At 49.6% G+C, this 22,658-nt stretch overlaps 1 protein-coding gene across 1 annotated transcript; it reads left to right on the top strand.

The window, feature by feature from the left end:
* The first annotated feature begins 2,852 nt into the window (after positions 1–2,852).
* CRB2 (crumbs cell polarity complex component 2) lies at positions 2,853–22,488 on the top strand. The gene is made up of 13 exons (XM_063316471.1): positions 2,853–2,886; positions 3,724–4,407; positions 7,350–7,545; positions 8,070–8,209; positions 9,131–9,313; positions 9,728–9,841; positions 15,102–16,034; positions 16,438–16,997; positions 18,269–18,434; positions 19,117–19,984; positions 20,662–20,778; positions 20,926–21,052; positions 22,205–22,488. The coding sequence occupies exons 1-13, from the start codon at positions 2,853–2,855 to the stop codon at positions 22,433–22,435; spliced, it is 4,353 nt and encodes a 1,450-aa protein (XP_063172541.1). The 3' UTR covers positions 22,436–22,488.
* Positions 22,489–22,658: the final 170 nt, after the last annotated feature.

The following is a 22,658-nucleotide window of genomic DNA, read 5'->3' as shown; positions in this document are numbered from 1 at the left end:
AAGGCAAAGGGCCTCAGATCCAGGACTTGATTTGAGCCATTTTAACTTCTCCCTCACATGCATGAAGAAAAAAAGAGAATTCGGAGCAAGGGCCTGAGAATATACAACAATATCTCCCTGTGAAACGATGACTTTTAGTTTCATAGGAGGTCCAAGAAGATGCAAAGCCCTCAATTGTTTTTAGCAACTGATCTGACTAGATTTGGATTGTAGTAACAAAGCTGGATTTGAGCTGAATGTGTAGGTCACAACCCACCTTTTGTGGTGGTGGTCCTTTCAGCTGCTTTCTCCCAAGGCCCTGTAATATTGGTGCTAAGAATCACAGACTATCTAGACTGCTCTCTCTTCTGGTCCTCAAAGGGACTAAACACCATCATGGAGAATCAAACCACGAGAGCCCAAGAATGGAACCTCCAAAACCAGAATAGATGCATCTCCAATCCTTACCTGGGGCTTTAGAAGTGTCCACGTTTCTGCGCTGAGCTCTGGCTTCAATGGAAGACGTAAAAATAAGCAGACTGATAACCCTTGTGCTTGTGGTTCCCCCCACTGGAATTTTAAGTGCAGATTTGGGTCAGCCTGGGGGGGAGCTTATCTGCAGGCTGTCTAAAAGAATATAAGGAAACAGGTATGGTGCATGCATGGCTAATGTTACCGTGACATCTAAAGTGCCAACTGCACAGGGCTGGGGTGGGGAGATCAGAACCCTGAGTGGCAGCTGGTGGTTGCATCAGATGAGTGCTCCTGAGCCTGAAGAGCAGCTTGGAAGAACCCAAATCTACCTCTCAACGAAACTTAAACACTTAAACCTTAGAAATGGTCTGATCGTGGTGTCCAAAGGCTGAAGGTCACTCCAATTAGGGAGGGAGGATAAGAGCCATGAAGGAATTTCTCCAGCAGTATTCAAAACAAAAGGAAAATAAAGGAATTGGTAAATGTCCATGCTCAGGGGGACAAAGGGCTAGCAGGCAATAAACTAATCAATGCCTATTTTGGCTTCAACTTCTCCAGCTGGAGAGTAGATCTTCCACCTGATGCTGAAAAATAAGTCAAAATATGCCCCCCTTATTTATTACAAAAATGTTGATGACATTGGAACAGATGTTCTTAATTTGGTCTCTATGATAGGCGATGGATACAGTTGGGTTTGAATTAATCTGTTCATATTAATATACTGGAAGAACACCCCTTTTCCCCTGCGATGTTTGGACGCTGCCTTGAGTTATATATTAAAAAGGTGGGAAATAATAATAATAATAATTATACTGCTGGGATACTGGAAAGGTAGATGCTTTTAGTGTTGGCATTTTAGGGAACAAATCTGAATGCCCAATTTCACTGAGGAAGGAGAATGGCAAGACGCTTTTTGCTTCCTTGAGAAATGTGTTGTTTTCCAAGGTACCCATTTCTAATCTGGTCTAAGTGCTAATGTGTCCAACGGGTCCTTTCGTACCATCAGGATGAATGTTTTTATGGGAACAATAAAGGGACAACATATGTTTGCCACTTTGGGCTGCGTCTCAGAGTAATTTTCGTACCAAGAAATCTGTAAATTAAAATTCCAGATGTGCACTGCAGGCGGAAAGGGGAGGGGGCTATTTATGTAATGCTTGCTGTCAGTGATGGTCTCTGGAGTTTATGGTAATCTCTTCTCTGTCCTCAGATGTGCTTAACCTCCTATACCCCAGCATAGTTCAAAATAAGAAAAAAAATATTTTCCAATAATTTTCAAATTCATCCCAATTCCAAAACCATTTTCAGCCCAAAGAATGAGATACTTTACTCCCTGGGTTTAAAATGTAGCTTCCCTTTCCATCCGATTTTTAAAAGAGCAATGAGTCTTTTAGCATTTTGGCTTGTACATATTAAACCCAGACCCCTTTTGAACCTGAAATCCAATTCAGAGTGGATCCATTTTGGACCAGCATCTGCAAGCAGCTATTCTCTTTTCTTTCCACTGGATTAAAGCCCAAGACATTTCACAGTAGACGTTTCATTTCATAAGATGCTTGTGCGGATGGATGGATGGAGGATGGATGGATGGAGGATGGATGGATGGATGGATGGATGGATGGAGGATGGATGGATGGAGGATGGATGGATGGATGGATGGATGGAGGATGGATGGATGGATGGATGGATGGATGGAGGATGGATGGATGGAGGATGGATGGATGGATGGATGGATGGAGGATGGATGGATGGATGGATGGAGGATGGGTGAACTTGGGCTCCAGCAACCCCCCTTTCTAGAAAAGTCAAGGAGGTCCAGCTCTTTCCTCAGATGGCCAAGGGAGGTAGACCCTCTCCCTTATTATGCCAGCTGCACCTTCTTGGCTGTTCCAGATGTTGATTTCCAAGAGATGCAACTCAATTTCTACCCTGGGTAGCTTTTCTTGCACAGCTGTCCAAGCTGCATCTACGGCAGCTGGAGCAATGAGAGGTCGTGCAAGGAAGGATCCTGTGCTCCAGCCTTCCTAAGCATTTTGCTAGGGCGGAACAGTGAGGCTGCCCTGTTGGGTTACACACACTAATTGGGTTACACACACTAATTGCTCCCTGCATACCAGGCACATTCTGTCATCCCCGTTCTCTGCCTGAGTGGGGATTGGAGAACAAAAGCCGTGAGGCCAGGATAAAGGGGGTGCTGGGCAGGGCAAAACCCAGAGTGTCTCCCCCTGTGCATGGTCCCAGGAAGTGGGGAGGGGAGGGGGGGCACGTGGCTGAAATTTGCAATGCATCCTGGAAATGCTTCCCATCTCAGAAAGGCGAATTATTAGAAAGGAAGACAAAAAAACCCAATCAGGGTGGGAGTCAGGGAGAAGCCAAGTACTGTGGAAAGCAAGTTAGTGATGGTGGTGGTACCTCACTGGAAAACACCTTCAGGTGGGTGGTCAAACCATAAGGCTAGTCTTGCAAAAAAAAAAAAAAAAAAGTTAGTGCAGAGGTAGGAGAGGTAGTGGTAGTGGTCTTAGGGTTAGAGAGGGGCTAAGGAATCCATCCATGCCAAAGTGGGAAATCCTTCCCTCAACAGAGGCGGAGGCCTCAGACACAACTTGTCCCCCATTTTTCATGCTGCTCTGTCATCACTCCCCAGGAAGATTAAGACCACCAGGAAGGCCACTCTTAACGGTCCACTTGGGGATGAGCGAGGGATTTGGGAGTAAGACATCCCAAAGGCAATCCACACCTCCATGGCATAATTAACAGCCATTCAGGTGTAGGGACAGTGCAGCCACCCTGGAAGACATATATGGGATCCCTCACCAACCTTTGCCCAGGCTGAAGAAGCTGCTTGGACAAGCAATGAAAAGTTTCAGCCAAAAAGAAGGAAATCCAGTTGCCATGACTCAACCGACAGACAATTCCACCTGGATGACTGAGAACCTTCATCGACATGGGATTCACAGCTACCATCACATATAGCTCTATTTCTGTCATCAGCTCCAGCCATTTTATCCCTTTTTGATCGTCATAGAGTCACTTCTCTCGTTTCGCTAAGGTCGAACTCTTCTCCCTTCCCTCCAAGCTGCTGCCACCAGTGCCAGGAAATTGAGTTCGGCAGACATGCACGCATCCCTGCCATTTTAATTCCGTATTTTCTATTTGCCACGCTATCACTGTCGTAATTAGCCACTGTTCTGTCATGGCGTGGCTGGCGAACAAAAGCTTGCAGACGCACGTGCCAGTGTTAACCTAACCCCATTGCTTTTCCCTCTCCAGGGCTTGCCACTTCAGAACCAGCCAATTTTTGCTCCTCAGCCCCCTGTAAGAATGGAGGGACCTGCAGAGATCTGGAAGGCGGCTACGAGTGCCGGTGTGCCCAGAATCCCATAGCTTACACGGGGAGAGACTGTGGGTCGCTAGCTGAGCCGTGCCGCAGAAATCCATGCCCACCTGAATGGACTTGCAGTGGGATGCCTGGATTCCTGAATTACGCTTGCCACTGTAGATCAGGCTTGGCAGATCTCTCTTGCAGAACGTCCGGGGTTGAATGTAAGGACAACCCTTGTCCTCAGCCTGATTTCGAGTGCATCGAGATCCAAGACGGGTATGGCTGTCAGTGCCAGAGCTGTCCAGCAAGGTCTTCCGTTTGTTCTAGCCAACCGTGCTCCAGCAACGGCACCTGTCTTGAGAACGCTGGGACCTACACGTGCCAGTGCCCACCCGGTCACAGCGGCACTCGCTGTGAGGAGGAGGTGGACGAGTGTGCCTCCAGTCCCTGCCAGAATGGAGCCATCTGCCTTGACCGAGTCAACGAATACAGTTGCTTCTGTGTGCCCGGCTTTCAGGGCTACCACTGTGAAATTGACATCAACGAATGCGCCTCCCAGCCTTGTCAACACAACGGCACCTGCCTCAACCAGATAGACCATTACGTTTGCCGGTGTCTGTCCGGCTACACAGGTACATTTCATCTTTCTCAGCTTCTACGAGAGGACTTTTGGTGATCCACCAGCCTCCTATCGATAATTACTCAGTTCCCACCCAGCTCCTTAACTTGCGATGGTAGATAGAATCGATGTTATTGGTATTTACTAGAGAAGGTAAATTCTGGGAGTTGAAGTCCATCCATCTCAAACTCGCCAAGAGTGTTAAGAGAGGTCCTAGTGAAGTGACCAGGTTAGGGACAGATTGTCATGGAGAGCATCTATCTGGGCAATTGCTAAGAGTCACCAACAACTTCTCAGCAAATGTCCAGGGCATCAGAACTGCATGAAATAACAGAGGGAGTATTGGTATTGTTTTACGTTTCAGAAGTTAATTAAATTAGGAACCATCACAATCAAGCATTAGGTTATTATGAGAGAGCAGTCCAGTGTAATCAACTGCAAAAGTCACAACATTATGTGCTGTTGAAATCACAATTAGAAGATGATGGGCTCCACGTGAATGGCTTTGATCCCAACTGTAGCTAATTCCCTCTGACCCCCCATCATATATGTATGCGGGTGTGTGAAGATATGCACACACTCCCACACGTCCTTCTTTCTCTCCTTTCCCTTTTAGCCTGCAATCACTTGTGAATAGCTTTCATGAGATCTGTGTTATTTTTCCTCCCCCATTCATCGTCTTTGTTGATCTATGACAAAACGGCAATAAAATAAATGAAGATATTCGAAGAATCATGGATGGGCTTAGGTCCTGAAAATAACCTAATTGATTGCAAATTGTTGTCACTGGAAAATGTTTCTCTGTTTAGGAGGATCTGTGTAAGGCTCCTGAATGCAGTTATATATGAACTGTATTTTAAGGAGCAACATGTTATACCCTTTTCCCAGTTAAAAATAAGGCTCAAGCAAACAATGAAACAACAGCGCTATGATAAAAAGATTAATAGTCCAGTTCTGCTCACAAGGGGCAGAAACACGGCTGGGGTTATAGTCTTCAGTCTGGATGGTAGCCTAGTGTCCACCTCGGTGTCACTGCCTGTAATTACTGTGCTGGTCCCAAGAGCTTTAGATATTATCTTGGATAGTAATCATTTCCCCCATCGCCAAATGATAGAACTGAGGGCCAAATGATGATCAGAAGCTGCTCATCCTTGGAGTGCTGAAAGGTTAAGGATTATAGGACAGTCCGGGCAGAGGTGGTCCAGAAGGGATCATCTGCTGTAGTCCCTTCAAAACAGCCTTGTGATCCTACCGCTCGGCTGTAAATTTGTCTGATCCCTACTCAGCTTCAAGGCACACTTCCTTGCTCTGGAAAGTCGCAGGGTCAAACGTACGATGCAGAAAAGATCAAACGGGGCCCGTTGCCAGCGTAACCATCTTAGTCCAGCCAGTGTCCCTGCGATGGAGGTGCCAAAAGGCTGAGTCCAAAGATTTCCTCTCTCAGTTGCAACACAAGCTGTTTTTCTGGACCACGTTGGCACTGACTCACCCCGGGGCTTGCCAGCTCCCTGCTGAAGCAGCAGAAGCAACTAAGGCCTTTCTCTGGTCTCAGGGCGGAATGCGGACTGCAGGCTGTCCTCCTCCACCTGGTACCAGCCGGCACGCAGAGGCCCTCTGGCCTTGCTCATCCGTGTGCGTTACACGGCTGCGAAGGAATGCGGGAGAGGGTGCCTGGCTGAAGATTACCAGTTAGGTAGCAAAGAGGGCTGCAATGCTGGATGCCCTTTCTGAGAATCTTAGTGATTCTTGACAGTGGAATTTCCTCTCTATTAAGAACAACAGAAAGGAGGAATCTGGGAAGGGGAAGAACAGGCAAATATCTCCATTTTGCTCCTCGCTGGGAGAGTCCAACGTTCCCTTTTAAAAGCTCCCTCAACTCAGGATGAGTGAATCATCACAGTTCAAAACCTCAGCAATAGCGGAAACTGTGTGGGAAGCAGTATGAACTTGGCAACTCCTTAAAAAGAACCTGCTGTCAGCCAGCCAAGCATCTCTGCTCATCGAAAGGACACAAGTATCTTTGGCCAAATAAAGATGCAAGGCGGGTGGTTTTGCCCCATCCCCAGGGGCAGGAAGGCTCCTACAAAACCTTCCCAGGGACGCTTCTGTGATTCTGATTCGTTAATTGAAGAATTTGGTCCGTAAACTCGCAACCGCTACCTTCCTCTGGGCCAGTCTTTCTCAACCTTAGCAACTTGAAGATGGGTGGACTTCAACTCCCAGAATTCCCCAGCCTGCATGGAGTTTTGGCACATGGCTGGGGAATTCTGGGAGTTGAAGTTGCCAAGGCTGAGAAACACTGCTCTGGGCGTTCCCTTGCCCGTTCTGAGTTCCAGGCACGCTCCAATAACGTCTTGCGCATCTCCCTCAAATGTGGGGCTATGCCCATCGCCCTCTCCCCAAGAGGGAGGGGACTGAGCCTTTTCTAGCAGAAAGAGCTGCGAGAAAGTTGGCTTGATGCTTGACAGCTCCTAGTCTGCCAGATTAAGGGGCCCACATTCCTGGTGGATTAGCATGGCCGTGACTGCTGTGAAGCAGAGCTCTGCCAGAAAATTGGGATTAGGTGGATCGGCAGGTGCCAGTCCAGGGATCTATGCTCAGAAGTGAGTGTAAACAGGACTGGATTGTGAAACCGAGCAGGCAGGCAGCTTAAACTGCCATGATGCGTTCCTTTATAGACCTGCTGTAAGCCTGCAAATAGGGTGAATTAATCCTACTCGTTATAGGGAGATCTCTCCATTTCTGAACCTGGGAGAACATGCTGCGCTGGTCCACTCCACTTAAAACCATAGTAACCTTGGGCATTTCCCTCACTCACTGCATCAGTTTCCCATGGAAATGATAGTTTCCAGGCTCTCTCACCAGATCGTTTAGAGACCCAAGCACAGAACATGCAGCCATTCACTAGAAAGGAAAGTATAAATATTAATCCATCGCTCTCTTTTTGCAACGAAGGCATGAACTGCGAGGTGGAGATCAACGAATGTGAGTCAGGCCCTTGCTGGCATAGTGGCACCTGCAGTGACCACATTGGGTTCTTCACCTGCTCCTGCCTGCCAGGCTACGCTGGAGCCCAGTGCGAAGTGGATGTTGATGAGTGCCACAGCCAGCCTTGCCTCAACGGAGGGATGTGCCATGACCTCATCAACAGGTGAGAGGCTGAGTCTTCAGGGTCATCAAGGGCTTCTAGGAGGTGGCAACCCTGATTCTTGCACAGATGGAGCAAGGGAGACACGTCCCAAAATGTTGCACTATGGAGGGTTCCTACTCAATTGGCCATCCGTTCAGTCTCATTAGGCTGTCTTTCTACACAGTGGTTTTCTTCCCCATCTAGGATGTTTTTCCCCAATGGTTTTTTTGTATTTCTCCAATCCTGGGGATTCCCTTCTTGCAAGAAGCCTTCGGGAAGAGAGCCTGCCATTAGCATAGATGATTAACGGTAACAGCTGGTGGCTGCAGTGCACATATTGTTAAGAGAACTAAGCTATTTTAATGTTCATGCCATCCATTAGAGTAACTTTGAGGAGCAGAGGGCACAGTTGAGGAACAGTCAAGATGTGTTTACCTAAAAACACAGAAGAAATTGGCATGGGGCATCATGAGGCCTTGACCATACCCCTGGAAAAGAGAGGGTGCACTAAATCAATCAGTCCCACGGTCTTTTTTCCTCCTTAGCTACCAGTGTGACTGTCACAACACTGGCTTTGAAGGGCAGCATTGTGAGTTGGACATCCTGGAATGTGCTTCACAACCTTGCCAGAATGGAGCGTCCTGCTTGGAAGGAGCTGGATTTTACAGCTGTTCTTGCTGGCCAGGTAGGCAAAATCCCCCCCTCACCTTTCAGAATCCAGCGTGGTGTGGAAAGAGCATTTAGCACAGTGTTTTTCAACCTTGCAACTTTAAGATGTGTGGACTTCAACTCCCAGAATTCTCCATGCTGGCTGGGGACTTCTGGGAGTTGAAGTCCACCCAATCTTCAAGTTGCCAAGTTTAAAAAACACTGATGTAGCACCTCCAGGCTCCACGCAAAAGACTTTCCAGGCTACAGATTGCATTTTCAGGTCCAATCCCTTGTCCCAGTCCCAGTTAAATGATCGCTTAAGAAACAATATGCAGATTCCTCATGAACACTTCCATCTCATAAGATCAGCAAGGATGTGGGGTGGGGATCCTTCCCAGGTGTTGGGTTTCATGAAGTTACAGACTGTTTAAGAGTCTCTTTTCCCCCCATCAAAGATAGGACTATAATTAAGAAGGAAAGGATCAGAGAATGTCAGGCTGCTACAAACTTTTCCCGACTTGGAACTGGGCTTGCAACGGAGGAGTCCGAGGGCTCCTGGCCCTTCCCCAAGCTCAATAGCCTTTGTGTGTGTGTGTATGTGGCGGTGGGGAGATGCTACAGAGAAATCATGGAGAAAAAGAAAAGAACTGAAATATTATACACTCTAGATGCCCTTGGGGTAAAATCTTGAAGACAGGTGCTGCAAAAGAGAAGCATTCCTGGGGGACCAGTAGTTCCCCCCCCCCCCCGCTGCTGTTTCCAGCAGAAGACACTGGTGGGTGCCAGCGGAAAGGCCCTCTGCTTTGACCTTGCATCAGACTGATGCCCCAACCCCAACGAGAAGCTAGTTTAATCAGGATGAAAGGTTGCCTCCAATTTCATGTTCCCAGTTTAGCTCATGTTCTACACCTGGCCCAGGTGACACAGAGACTCTTCCTTTGATCTCTGACATCAGGGTATACAGGGACGCACTGCGAAGACGACACCGACGAGTGTGTGACACATCCCTGTCTCAATGGTGGTCAGTGCCTTGAACGGTCCAATCAAAGCTACTATGGGAAGCACGTGGATTTTCCGGAGCACTTTAGCTACCAAGCAGCCGCTGGATTCATCTGCCGTTGCCCGCCCGGTTTTGAGGGTACGTTCTATGGGGCCAAGGGGATCGTCCTTTCCTTGTCACTTGTTTTGGAGTCCTGTGGGTGCCACGGTGGATCAAGAATTGGCTGACAGATCAAGAAATCAGGCCCCTGCCCTCCCTTACTGTTTCATAAGGGGGTTTAATGCGATAGACCCTGATTTTAGGTCATTTTATACCCTGAACTTAGTTTCCACTCCTGGGCTATTTTTCTTTCTTTCGCGGGATGCTTTGTGATGGGTACAACGTGCCCTAAACGCCGCAGATGCGTTTGAAGAACACCATACACTGTTCAGTGGGCGTCTGGCTGTTCAGTTCATCAGTTCAAGCCTGCTCGCTGAATTAAGTTAACGACCGATCCTAAAAATCAACGAGAAGCCCAAGTTTTAGTGTGGTTTGCTTGCAATCCCTCTGAAGGAAAGACCTGCTCCATCAACACCGATGAATGTGAGTCTCAGCCGTGTCAGAATGGAGGAAGCTGCGTAGACTTGGCGAACGGCTATCGGTGTGACTGCTTGCCAGGATATTCAGGTAAAGGGATGGACCCCTGGTTCAGAATGGGGGAGAACCTGCTCAAAGCGGAAAGAAAGATGTCTTGTGGCTCACTGCAAATTCTTAAGAGTGTCTCCATGTGACTGGAAGCATGTCTCTCCTAGTGCTTCTTTCACTCAACTATTCAGCTGAAGTTTCTAGCTGGGTGAAAATAAAATTCTCCACTATGTTAGTATCAAAGTCTGATTGCTGACAGCATTCCAGCTCTGGCTTTGGAATGGTTCAGGCTGCGATATTTTGCTCAAGGAGTGCCCGAGTTGTCCTGTTGGGAGTTTATGCTCGGCTGGGGCAAACCTTACTCTGCAGTTTCTCTGATCCTCGCTCGGTACGGATGCTGGCGCGTCCCCAGTTTACAGAGATCGACCAGAATGTATTTCAAAGTTAGGATTTGAGCACAAGCGGAGAATAAATACAAGGCCCGCTCCATTAACACAACCCTTTATCCATCTCTGTTTTCCCAGACTTAATGGAAGAGAGACACTCTCTGGTTTAGCTGTACGTACAGATTAAACGCCTTGCTACCAAGTCCATTAACAATATTCAGTTTCATGGGATCAGATAGCTCTGTAACGCTGGCTGCTGGGAATATTATTTCTAAAATATTAGGAGACTGCCATCTCGTGGAAGGGAAGAGAAATCTGAAATCCTGAGCAAGCCTGGTGGTTAGCTTTCTTAAATACCAAGGGCTTCAGTCTGTTCTGTTCAAGCCCTGCTCAGCCTTGGAACATGCAAAAAGATGAGACGAAACTAATTACCCAGATGAGATTCGGAACAGAAGCAGAACACACTTTCTACTTGCCAGTAAACTATTTCAGCCTGTCCTCGTACACTAGGGAGCAGTACAGGGAGTCCTTGTTGAGTGACCACAACTGGGACTGGCAACTTGGTCACTGAGTGAAGCAGTTGCTAAGTTAAACCGCGACTGTGCTTACCATCTGACTTCAGCTTTCCTTTGCTTACAGACCTGCAAAGGTCGTAAATGCGAAGACTGGCCACAAAGTTATTTTATCACCGTCGTAACTGCAAACGGTCACTAAACGAGGACCACCTGTATTAGTGGATGATCACGTCAGTAGCAAATTTAGTGGATGCCACCAGCGGTGGAGATAGAATTGCACTGTTTCCCTAGCCAGTTAATTCTGAAGCATTCGTCAAGGAAGTGTTCAGAGTTTGGACCAATCCTTGCGTGGTGTCAGGAGGTCATTTGGGGGTACCTCTTCTGGCAGGAAAGGGGGTGGTGGTGCAATGCTTGTGCCCCGCAGAGAGGAAGGGCCATTGTAGGGCCCAGTTCCGTGGCATGAAGTCAAGCAAAGGGTCGATTTAGCTGGTCTTCCCAAGCACTCCTAAAAGCATGGCTCTCCCAACCGGCTGGCTGCAGGAGGCCCGCCTGCTACCCTGCCACAGGAATGGGCCTCCAGGCCCCCCTCCCATTCCCAGCAATAAGACAAGGGCAAGACTTGCCCTTCAAGGGAGGGCACGCACAGGACCAGCGGGCTCTCCTGCGTAGGACCATCTCCCACTCCCCTTGCAGGGGAGGCGATAGGCAAACATCTTGTCAGCTGGGACGAAGGCCAGCTGCGAAGATTTAGAGCCGAGGAGGATTAACTCGAGCAGCCTCAGGAGCAGCAGCGGCAGCCCTTGTCTCGAGCCTGGCTTCATCTCCGAGGCCCGCTGCGTGCCTGGCACGCAGGGGCAAGACACACCGTGTTCCAGCTCAGCGTCAACCCCCACGTTTCCTCTTGGGACCACCCCCCCAGTCTGGCAGGGGAGCAGCCATGAACCCTGTGCTGGCTGGCATCTTCCTGGGTGGAATTTATCATCTCCTGGCAGGTAATGGCCGAAGTCCTTAGCAACCCCAGCTCTTATTCTGTCTGTGTGGCTGTGGGTCTGTGGGTTCCTGCGTGCATCTTCTATAAGGATCGGTGGTCAATGATCCCTGCTGTGGGTGGGTGGGTGGGTGTCCCTGCTAAACCCCCTTGGAGAGCAGTGCTGTTCAGCTTCATTTTCAAAGGCACTTTTGCCTTCTTCATATGAGGCTGTTCTGGCCAGTCCTTGGAAGACTCCAGATGGTGAAAATAGTTTGTGTGTGTGCGGGGGGGAATAAATCCACCGTGTCCCAAAGAAGCAAGATTTCTCTCCAGTTAGTGTCCATAGATGGTGGCCTCTTCTCTGTTAAAGAAGAGGGTGCACCAGGGAAGGGACAGAAGTGTGCCTAGATCACCATGATGATGGGCAAAATGATCTTCCCAACTTCCAGTCTATCAGTACTGACGGTGCAATGTCTACTGTTGCCAGACTGTGCCCCACCAACGGGCTGGTCCTTTTCATCAGTACAAGACTGATGGCCTTGAAAACAAGAACAAGGAGGGCGCCTTGCTAGGATGTTTAGTAAAGAGGGGAAAATGGATGGAGAAAGTTTAAGATGTGCAAAGATGCGTAGAAGGGTAACACTCCTTGTGAGCAACGAAGCCTTGCTGAAAGATGCAAAAACGGCTGTGTACATTTTTAGCTGGGTTTTCCTTCTCTCTGTTCCTTCATTCCGTTGGCTTACGATTTCTTCCTTCTTTTCCACAACTCAGCCCAACCCTCTTATCCCCAAAGGGAACAGTGGGGTGGTGGGCAAGCTGGTAGATCAAGATCTTGCTTCTGCCTGCTGAGTTTCCGAGCGAAGGGAAGGAAGTCCCCCAATTTGCAGGAGAAGGACGCACCCGTTGGCTTAATGTCTCACTTAAGGCGGCGGCAGCAGCAGAGAAAGCTTTCCTTGGGGATCTCCTAGCGACTTGCAGGTTTCCCTTGATGCAGCTTTTCTGCTCTGGGTGGCTCTTAGATCCTAACAGTCCAACTAGCTCCTTTTCAGCTGCAGGGATTTCTGTATTGCCAACAGGGGAGAGGGATCCTTCCTTGAAAGCCCACTGACATTCTGGAGATAGTGGCATAAACAGGCTGAACCTGGTGCAACCGTGGTGTACCTAAGCCACCCCCCCTTAAAACAAAAGATCCTCCTCCCCTCCAGGGACTCTTTGCTCCCCAAAGCGCCGTCCCTCCCCCAAAACTGAAGGGTAAGATATTTCCTGGCACATTCCAGCCAATTTCATTCTTGCTGACAGAAAACGCCCCAAGCAGATTCTTGTTGTTTCCGTAAAGGGGATCCGCCTTCTTTGGATTCTTAGCTGAAGCCAAGAAATTTGTAAAGGTAGAAAAGTCCTCCATGGAAGACTCCAAGAAATGAAATGGCAGGAACTCCTTCCTGGAATTGTGCAATTGCTCCTCGGCTGTTCACTCAGAGAGTTTTGCATGCTCCCAAACTCAAAACAGCAATACTTGGAAAAACGGCCTTCCCCCACCGAGGGGCGTACTTAATTCATGTATCCCTTGTGGGTGCCCGTGTTTTATGGCCTTGTATTGTGCAGATCTTCACAGGCCGTGTTGAGTGTGAGGCGGTTGACCCTGCTCCACAGAGATGGCATCCAGTGGATTCAAGGGGAAGGTTCTGAAATGCCAACCCCGTTGAGATAGCTAAGGAGTTAAACCCCTAACGAAGGGTTTTCTCCCTCCCTCCTGCAGCTTCATGAGCTTAACGCTGGCCCGTTGCGTTGTAGGAAGGAATTTGCTCCTTCTCAGCAAATATCCACAGTTCAATCTGCCAAAGAAGGCCATATTGGAAAGAGGAAGGACTGCTGATTCTACAGCCCCTTAGTATGCAGGGAGGAATGAGGGGCCATTTAGACCAGCTGGCTACTAACTAACATCCTAACTGGGATGGGGGATGATCCAAGAAGAGGAAGCAAAACACACAATGCTGCTCTTCAGACCCACTGGTTTGCACCCCTCCATAACCGTTCTGGCTGCGTAGGGCAGCTGTCAACAGACACAACACGTCTGTTCAACAGGCATCAGGGCAGGCTTGGGGCAAGCCATCGCAGCAACGGTGTCATGTTCACTGTTTCAATGTGCACTGTACATCGTAACGTTTCACATGCCATGGCGCTGATGCGCATTTCTGTTTGGGAGGGAGTTGCTGTGAAACCTTGTGCCAAGCTCTGTATCTGTGTTCATTACAATGGAATGTGTTTGGGTTATGTGCTCTGGTCAAGGACTTTTCCCGCAGACCGTCAGAAGCCGTTAGGAGCACCTGGGATTGTGAACTTGGGAAGATTCTACAGGGGGAGGGATCTCATTTGCACCGAGGGTTTTTAGTTTGCATTCGGCGCGCTTTCATCATTCTCAGCTTTCTTTGTGATCCTGCATACTATTCTTTAATAAATCAGATATCTTTGAATTCCTGCTCATGAGTCTGATAGTGTTCTAGAATAGGCATTCATTACGAACGGGTCTTCTCTGCCACGGCAAACAAACAAGGGAGGAATCAAAACACAGCCTCCCCAGGGAAACCTCCCTCCTTAATTAGCCAGCCACAGGGGGCCACGAGAGAGCCGGGAGGATTAATTTGCACATTCGGTTGGGTGGAACGTGCAGGACCCAGGGGTAATACCCCCCAAGTGAAGCAGGAGAAGCTTCAGAGAGTTATTTTGGCTCTGAAAGGAGAAAGTCCACTGGGAAGAGCAGATGCTTCTAGTTTGCCTCTCTCCAACCTCTCCCTTCATTCCACTGGGACTAAGATTTGGGGGCTACGAGGAACCTGGGGACGTTCTTCTTCTCTAGCTGTTCCTGCTTTGCATTGCCATGGATTCACCAGTGCAATGTCCCAGTGTTTCTCAACCTCGACAACTTTAAGACGCGTGGACTTCAACTCCCAGAAGTCCCCAGCCAGCAATTCTGGGAGCTGGTCCATGCATCTCAAAGTTGCTGAGGCTGAGAAACAGTGCAGTATCCTATCCCGTTGGCTACAGACTGTCTCACTGCGGGGGAAAGGAAGAGGCAGATTCTGATTCGTTATGCTCCAACTCCTCCTTGTGGGCTAGCTTAAGGCTATTAAAATAAATAATCCGCACTCTGTTTATCTGTGCAGCATTCTTGGGGATTAGTGGGAATCTGTGCCAGGGAGTTTGAAGGGGCAAGAGGCTGCTGAATCAGGGCGATTGTCTCTTAACAGTCCACCAGTCCTTAAGGATCCCCACCTCTGCTTAGCGTGGCCTGTCTGTAGCCTTCAAGGGCCAAGCAGAGTCCAACTGAGCTCCAGTTCCTTCATCTGGCGTGCAGACAGGAACCTTGCTGTGTATAGCTGGCAAACTCAGAAGTTCATCCCCATCTCCACTCGCCCACTATTTTTGTGTGCTAGGGATCGAGTGTGCCAACGACACTGATGAATGCGAAGGCCACCCCTGTGAAAACGGAGGCGACTGTGAAGACGGCATTGCGGACTATACCTGCCACTGCATCCTTAGCCCAGATGGCATAGCCTGGGGAGGGAAGAACTGCTCTGTGGAGCTCACGGGGTGCAAGGGCCACAACTGCCAAAATGGGGCTCTGTGCATCCCCACCTTCCAATCCGAGGCCCATGGCTATCTGTGCCAGTGCCCCCCTGGATTTTATGGCCCCACCTGCTCCACACCAACCACCTTCTCATTCACAGCTAAGGCCTATCTCTTGATCAACACATCTGCAGACAGTAAGACCACAAGTGATCATGGGGCCAGGGTGGCCCTCCGGTTCCGGACCACCCTTCTTGATGGCCTCCTTTTCCACCGAGGCCATGGAAACGAGCACCTGCTCCTGGAACTCCACACTGGCCTTCTACGGGCGGTGTTTTTGACACAGGAGGCCAATGTCTCTTTCACACTGGAGGCACCACCGGTAAATGATGGCCACTGGCACAAAGTGGAAGTCTTCTTGCAAGAGTCTCTTGAACTCAGGCTGTGGCACGAAGCGTGCAAAGCAGGTGTCTGCCTGTACGGTCATCCCCTGGGCGAGACAACCCCTATTTCCTTTTTGCCTTCGTTTCTGCAAATCTATATTGGAGGAGTTGAAGGGGAATTAATGAACAACCACACAAGACACTTCACCGGTTGCTTGGAAGACCTGCAGATTGACTCTAAGATGATCCTACCCCAGGACGTAGAGGGGCTGCAGCCGCCTGGGTTTCAGCTGGGCTGTGAGAGAACGGAGTGGTGCCGGGCTCAGCCTTGCTCACATGGTGGCCAATGCGTTGACCTCTGGACGGACTTCCGCTGTAACTGTTCTCGGCCCTACGAAGGTCACACTTGCTCCTACGGTGAGTAGGATGACAGAGCCCCTGTTAGCCCTCTTGAGAGAGCAGGAAGTTGGATTAGAGGTGAAAATCTTTAGGAGCCTGTGGTAGGGAAGCAGTTCATCTGTTTGACTGCAATAGAGTAAAGGGAGTATGTACGGGGTTCCTGTTGCTCCACAGCCCCATTTATCAAAGATCAAGGAAGACAGAGAGAAGAAATGGCCACAACCATTAAGGGTCCTCGTGCGGAGATTATGCCAAGTGTTTCTGGAGCCCAGGACTCCATGGTTTTTTGAGGCTACTGTCCTACCCCATGGAAGCCCTTCTGAAAGCTCCCACAGGGATGTGATGGGCGAACCCAAAGCAGGTTCAGGGTAGCTTGGTTTCCTTGGCTTGGAACTGGCATGCTTTTTTCTCTCTTTCCCAGAATCACCGGCCGCCACCTTTGGCCAAGACCATTCTTCTAGCTTTGCCACCTTTGCAGTCCACAACAGCCTGGGGACAAGCTTTAACCTCTCGTTCTTCATCCGGACCCTGAAGCCCAGCGGGCTAATATTCCAGATCAGCAACGGAAGCGAAGTTTTCCTCACGGTATACTTGAAGGATGGGAAGCTCCAAATTGAGGCACCATCTGCTGCTCCGGTTGGATCGTCTGGAAATCTCGCCAATGGCACAAGGCACTTTGTGAAGCTTTCCTTCCATGAAGGCCTCGCTCGTGCCAGCCTCTTAAACAGAGAGGAATTGCTGGGAGATGTGACAGTAACCCCCCCTGCCACTAATTTTGAGGTTCACGTGGGTGGGCTCCCACACAAAGGCAACCTTGACACCTGGGGAGGTCCTTTTAAAGGCTGTCTTCAGGATGTCCAACTGAACCACCACCAGATGCAGTTTTTCCCTCATCCAGATAATAACAGCATTCCACAAGACGTGTCTGTGGGACAAAACCAGAACGTTGTTCCAGAATGCGTCTCAGATAACGCCTGCAAGGTAAGGATCACACTAAAGGTGGCCCAGCTGTACCAAGATATGGTTGAGTGTGGGGAAAGCATCTCTGTGGGCGGGATGAAATGCTGTGCTGTGTGGACCAGAGGCCTGTTTGCTTGTAGCATTGCACACCTCAGAGTTCAATAAATTGTGGAGGAATCTCAAATGGTTGATGGTTACGGGCAAAATAAGAGCTCGGCAGAATTTCTGCAACTTGCCCAGCTGCTTGCCAGTGACTAAGCCTCACCTGCTGGCATGACTCCCACGGGCAAGGGTGTGGCAACCAAGTTTGCCAGATGAAGTGTGGTGTGCAGTGGTTAACAAGTTCATGCCGAAATGCTCCAGCAGATGCAATTCAGGGGAGTCTATGGGGGGAGGCAGCTTTGTAGTTGCTCCCGCCTTACCCTGGCTTTGGAGAATGGCCTATGCCCAGAGACTGGTGGGACTAGCTGAGATGCTCTTAGAGACGAAGCATTTCCTTGCTGTGTTCTTGCTTCCCATGCGGCCAGAGGAAGAGATATCTGCAGAGCAAGACTAATGAAATCCAGCAAGGTGAAGTATGGATTTTCTCTTATCCTCAACATGTCCAGCATGTATTCATGCCCCCGAGCTGTGTTTGTCAAAAAGCGTCTTCAGCTGCAAGGCCATTCCCTGCATGCATTGCGGCCTTTGAATCTTGCCATGGTTTGGATCTAGCAGGCTAGAGGCCCCAGGAGTGGGAATGCTAATGGTTGGAGTTCTGAATTCTACCTCCTGTACACATTGGGTCAAGTTCCTTTCTTGCTGCAGCAGTTGTGCAGTGTGCATGGCCTGGTTTCTTGCTTGTTTATGCAGCACCCTGATTTGTGCACCAAGAGAGGTCCCCTCAGGTTGAGTCCAATCCTTCTACCTCGTTCAATAATTAATCAGCATCAGACCTCACCCAAACACTCAGAATCTTGTGCGGTAAGGCTGGTCTTCCAACATTGCAAGTCTTGGAGAAAAGGGTGTCTCAGAAATGTCCAAAATTTTGTTTGGAGCAGAAAAGTCAAAAGAGACAGAACTGGAGGGGTGCTGGTGGTGGGCGCATACAAACAGAAATTAAAAACTGGGTGTCCCCAGAAGTCCAAGGAAGATGGTCAGCTATGCCACCTGTAGTTCTGTATCCACCAGCAGCTCCAGAGTCCAGCTTTTCTTCCTGATTTAACGCCCTTGCACTCAACTCATGTCCCATTTCATTTCCGTAGAGAAAATATGGCCACATTTTTCCTGATCACGTTTCTTTTGCCTTCCAGTCATCTCCATGCCTCAATGGTGGTCTCTGTGCTGTCACCTGGAATGACTTTAATTGCAGTTGCCCACCCAGCTTTACTGGAAAGTGCTGTGAGGAGAGAGTCTGGTGCAAAAGCAATCCGTGTCCACAACCTTCCACTTGCGTTGATGTCCCCTCTGGTTACATTTGTAAGTGTTCCTCCGGGAATTTTAGGCGACTGCAGAAATACCCATTTTTACAGGGCCAGACAGGATCTGGAGACCCTTTTCTTCTGCTCTTAACCTACTACAAATCTATGGGAGATCCCACTACACTCAACCCACTAACTCCTGGAGTATGCTAGGGAGATACTAATCTAGGTCATGGGTCATGCACAAATCCTGAACATTCTTCTTTGTGAGCCTCTGTACAGCCCCATGGATGGATTTTCCATTCCAGGAGAGCATTTTTTAGAGAACGCTTACAATGAAGCTGAATTTAAACAGGAGCTTTTCCACCACCCTTTGAAAAGAAGCTCAAGCGATATGACTCACGCCCTCCTGTTCAGTTCTCTTCTCGGCATCAGTTTTAGCTTCAAGGAACTTTCATTGGCCATGTCTACCTTTCCTTTGATGAATTTGTCTTTGCAATGAACTCATTTTTTTTTTTGTACTGCTTATATATCTGGGGCAGCTTATTTTGTTCATTGCGATGGCCTTAGCTGGGCCTTTGACTCAAGCCTTATCCTTCCTTGCACCCTGAGTGAGAATTGTTCCCAAACTCCCAAAACTCAGCTTCTGCTGGAGATCTCTGTGGCGCTCCTTGGTGCCTGCCACAGGGCAACTTTCCATGCGTGGCCTTTCGCTATCATTTCATCTTCTCTTCTTGCAGGTCTGGCCAACGCCACATTTCACGAGCACGATGCAATTGAATTCACAGCAAACACGTCCATCGTCAGAGCTCTTCACAGCCTCCGCCTGGACTTCAGAACGCGGGACAACGATGCTGTCTTGATACGAGCAGTAGAGCAAGTGGATTCTCTTCTGGTGGCTATTTCGAACTCCTCGCTGCTGGTCGAAATCCGGAGTGGCAATGGAGTTGAGGGAGCAAACTTCCTCAGGCAGATGCCCATCTCTGATGGCTCCTGGCACACCCTTTTATTGACCATGGAAGAGCCTTTGGCCCTTTCCTCACGGTGGCACCTCCATCTGGATGGATCCACCAATACAACTCTCCGGGGGAATGCTGGGAATCTGGATTTCTTAAAAAGCAACACATTTATTGTCCTGGCTGAAAACTTCACCGGCTGCCTTGGACGTGTAGAGATCGGGGGGCTGGTTTTGCCCCTGGCTGGTCACCCTGTCTACCCACAGCCAGAACAGTTTGTGCAGGGGACCAGCAGGCTGGTCCTGCTGGGCTGCCAGGGAGCAGACGTCTGTTCTTCTAACCCGTGTCTTCATGCAGGCTCCTGCCTGGATCTGTTCAATGCCTTCAGCTGTGCCTGCGGGCCCGGGTGGGAAGGGCCGCTGTGTGAGACCAACACGGACGACTGCAAATCCAGCCCGTGTCTTCACGGGGCGTGTGTGGACCAGGTGGGAGACTTCCAGTGTGCGTGTAAGAGGGGCTTCATTGGGAAGCGCTGCCACATCAACGCAGACGACTGTGTGAGGCACCAGTGCCAGAATGGAGGGAGCTGCGTGGATGAAGTCTATAGCTACTCCTGCAAATGCCCACCGCAATACTCTGGCCCCCTCTGCGAGTAAGTCCATAGGAGGTGTGGCTGGCAAGGAGAGGATTCTGGGGATGTCCTTTCTTGGAGCTGGTGCACAGCCCAAGAGAGGAGCTGTGGGAATCCCACCTCAAATTTCCTTTCCAGCCAGACCATAAGGAAGCGACTGCCCTCTCAGCCTTAACCTCCAAACTGTGCAATGACTGTGAGCCACACAGAAGCTTGGCACACACACAGCGTCCTTGCTACCAGCTCAGAAGCCTGGGTCTTGGGAGCAAGAGGCTTCTGTGGATGACACACACTTTCTGGGCGTTTAGAGTGGAGATAGGACTAAGCAAGGCAGTAGTCATCCCACTTTAGCTTCCTTCTTGTAAATCCTAGTTGAGAGGCGTGACTTCTCAGCAGTAGAGCACCTGCTATCCGTGCAGGAAATCTAAATCTCAGGGATCTCTAGCATAGACCCATGCATGGGAATTGGCTAAACGGCTGGTAGCTGGTGATGGGACAGTCTTCTTCAGGAAGCCATTTCCTGAAGTCCCCGTGAAGCTCCATTCCCACCTCTCCCCCATATTAGACTGTAAGTCTGCCAAAGCCACTTCTGAAGTGGGTGCTCAACTTCTTCAACAACGCCTATAAATGTTTGGTTTCTAAATAAAGATTCTTATCCTCTTCCTCTCTCCCTTTTTTTTTTTTTTTTGATATTCCAGGTGGCCCTTCCCACCTGAACAATGTGGCATGAACTTCACATGTTTGAACGGTGGCAAATGTACGAGTGGCCCGTGGGGAGCCAACTGCAGCTGTAAACCAGGCTACGCAGGGAAGAAGTACGATGGGTGGTCCTTGATCCCCCAGCTTGCCCAAATTGCCAGGATTAAAGATGACACTTCAAACCCCCCTTTTCCTCTTTGATCCTCACCCTGTTCCTCGTTTCTTTAAGGCCATGACTGATTCCTGCCTCGTTTTGTTTCCAGATGCCAGATCAACATCAGTGACTGTGACCCCAACCCCTGCAAAAACGGGGGGACGTGCCAGCACTCCACGAATCACTTCCGGTGCATATGCAGTGCCAGCTATGCTGGGGAATACTGTGATGTCAACGTAAGCAAGTTTCTCTTTTCTTATTGGGCTAACGGCTTGAATTGTTCCCCTAGACCCGCCTGACCCAGAACGGAAGCAGTTAAAAATCTTCCCAGCGGTTAAGCCAAGATGGTTGTATTGTGTCCTTCCTCACTCCCAATGCTTGGATGGAGGAAAGTCAACTTTTTATCCAAAACGTGTTATATGGAGAGGTTCTTGATCTATCATCAAAACTCAGTCAAGTAGTTTCATGCTGGAAAGTTTGTAGACTTCAAAACGCTTTAGATAAATATTAGAAGGACACAGGGCGAGGAGAGTTCGAGAGATTAGGGACCGGGGATTGTAGGAAGCTCAGGAGAGAGCTGGGGCAGAGAAAAAACATACAATTAGGCAACCCCCCGGCGGGTGGAGCGAGCCCTCGCTTGAAAGGGCTCTTTAATGCAGATGACCCTGTTCAGGTACACTGTCTCAGACACTCTAATTGCCTTGATGTAGAGCTCAAAATCCATTTAATGTCTACTTATAAATCTCCCCAACCTGGTTTCTGTCTGAGGAGGCAGCAGGGCTGGGCTGGGCTGGCAGGTGCCTGTACTGCTGAGATCACACCTTGGCATTTTTAGCACGGCTTACACCAACCTCGTATGGTTTGATGGGAAAGCCATGCCGGCTTGGAGAAAGCTTCTGCAGGTCAGGTCCCCAGTGGGGGGTGCCTTTGGGGAAGGCGTTTCAGGGGCTCAGGAGGGAATCTGGTACAGACATCTGGCATTCCCTCAATGACTCCAGTGGCTTCACCAGTCAAACTGGCGAAAACGTCTCTCCAGGTTGCTGAGTTCCTCTGCTCGCCTTTCCTCTTAGTTCTGCCTCCTCGCTCCTCCAGCATGCAGAGGCCCCTGTCTTTATCTCTGGGGCTTATGGTGGGAGATGGATTCCCTTTACAGCTACCCACACTGCTTTAGGATCAGGCTCACAAACCACTGGCCTGTTCGATTTGGCAGGCGCTGCGAACCGGAGTGAAGGTTTCAACCAACCCTTGGCTCTTTATGGAGAAGACTTGTTTAAGGCTCCTGGGATCTGCTCCTGGTTTATCTGGGGCAGGGTGGGGGACACATGTGACCTCCCCTTGCTCTCCCCTTCTCTCCAGACTCATCTTGTCTCCTCTAATTTCTCTTGCAGAGGGGGAGCCTCCCAGGCACGGTGTTCCCATTTCCCTTAGTCGAAGTTGCAGTGCCAGTCGTCTGCAGCTGCTTGTTCCTTCTCATGATCCTCCTTGTCCTAATGGTCCTCACGGCCCGGAAGAGGCGCCAGTCCGAGGGCACCTACAGCCCCAGCCAGCAGGAAGTGGCTGGAGCCCGCCTGGAGATGGACAGTGTACTCAAAGTGCCACCGGAAGAGCGTTTAATATAGGCACTGCTGCCTTAAGGAGGCAATGAGGGACCTTTGCAAAGTTGGCACTGGTGCGCGGGCAAAGTAGGTCTCTTTTGGCTCACTCTGAAAGCCCAGGAGGCAGTGGAGTTGCACGCATGTTGAGTGGCTGCCCAGCTGTGGATCTGGGGACTGTGGGCACCTATGCATCTGCCTGGTGGGGTCCTGTGTGCCACTGCCAACTAGCCTCTCAATCTCACCATGC

The sequence above is a fragment of the Candoia aspera genome, chromosome 16, assembly GCF_035149785.1.
Source record: "Candoia aspera isolate rCanAsp1 chromosome 16, rCanAsp1.hap2, whole genome shotgun sequence".
In the NCBI taxonomy this organism is placed as follows: Eukaryota; Metazoa; Chordata; class Lepidosauria; order Squamata; family Boidae; genus Candoia; species Candoia aspera.
Note: the sequence above shows the minus strand (reverse complement) of the source record. Positions and strands in the feature narration are given on the sequence as shown.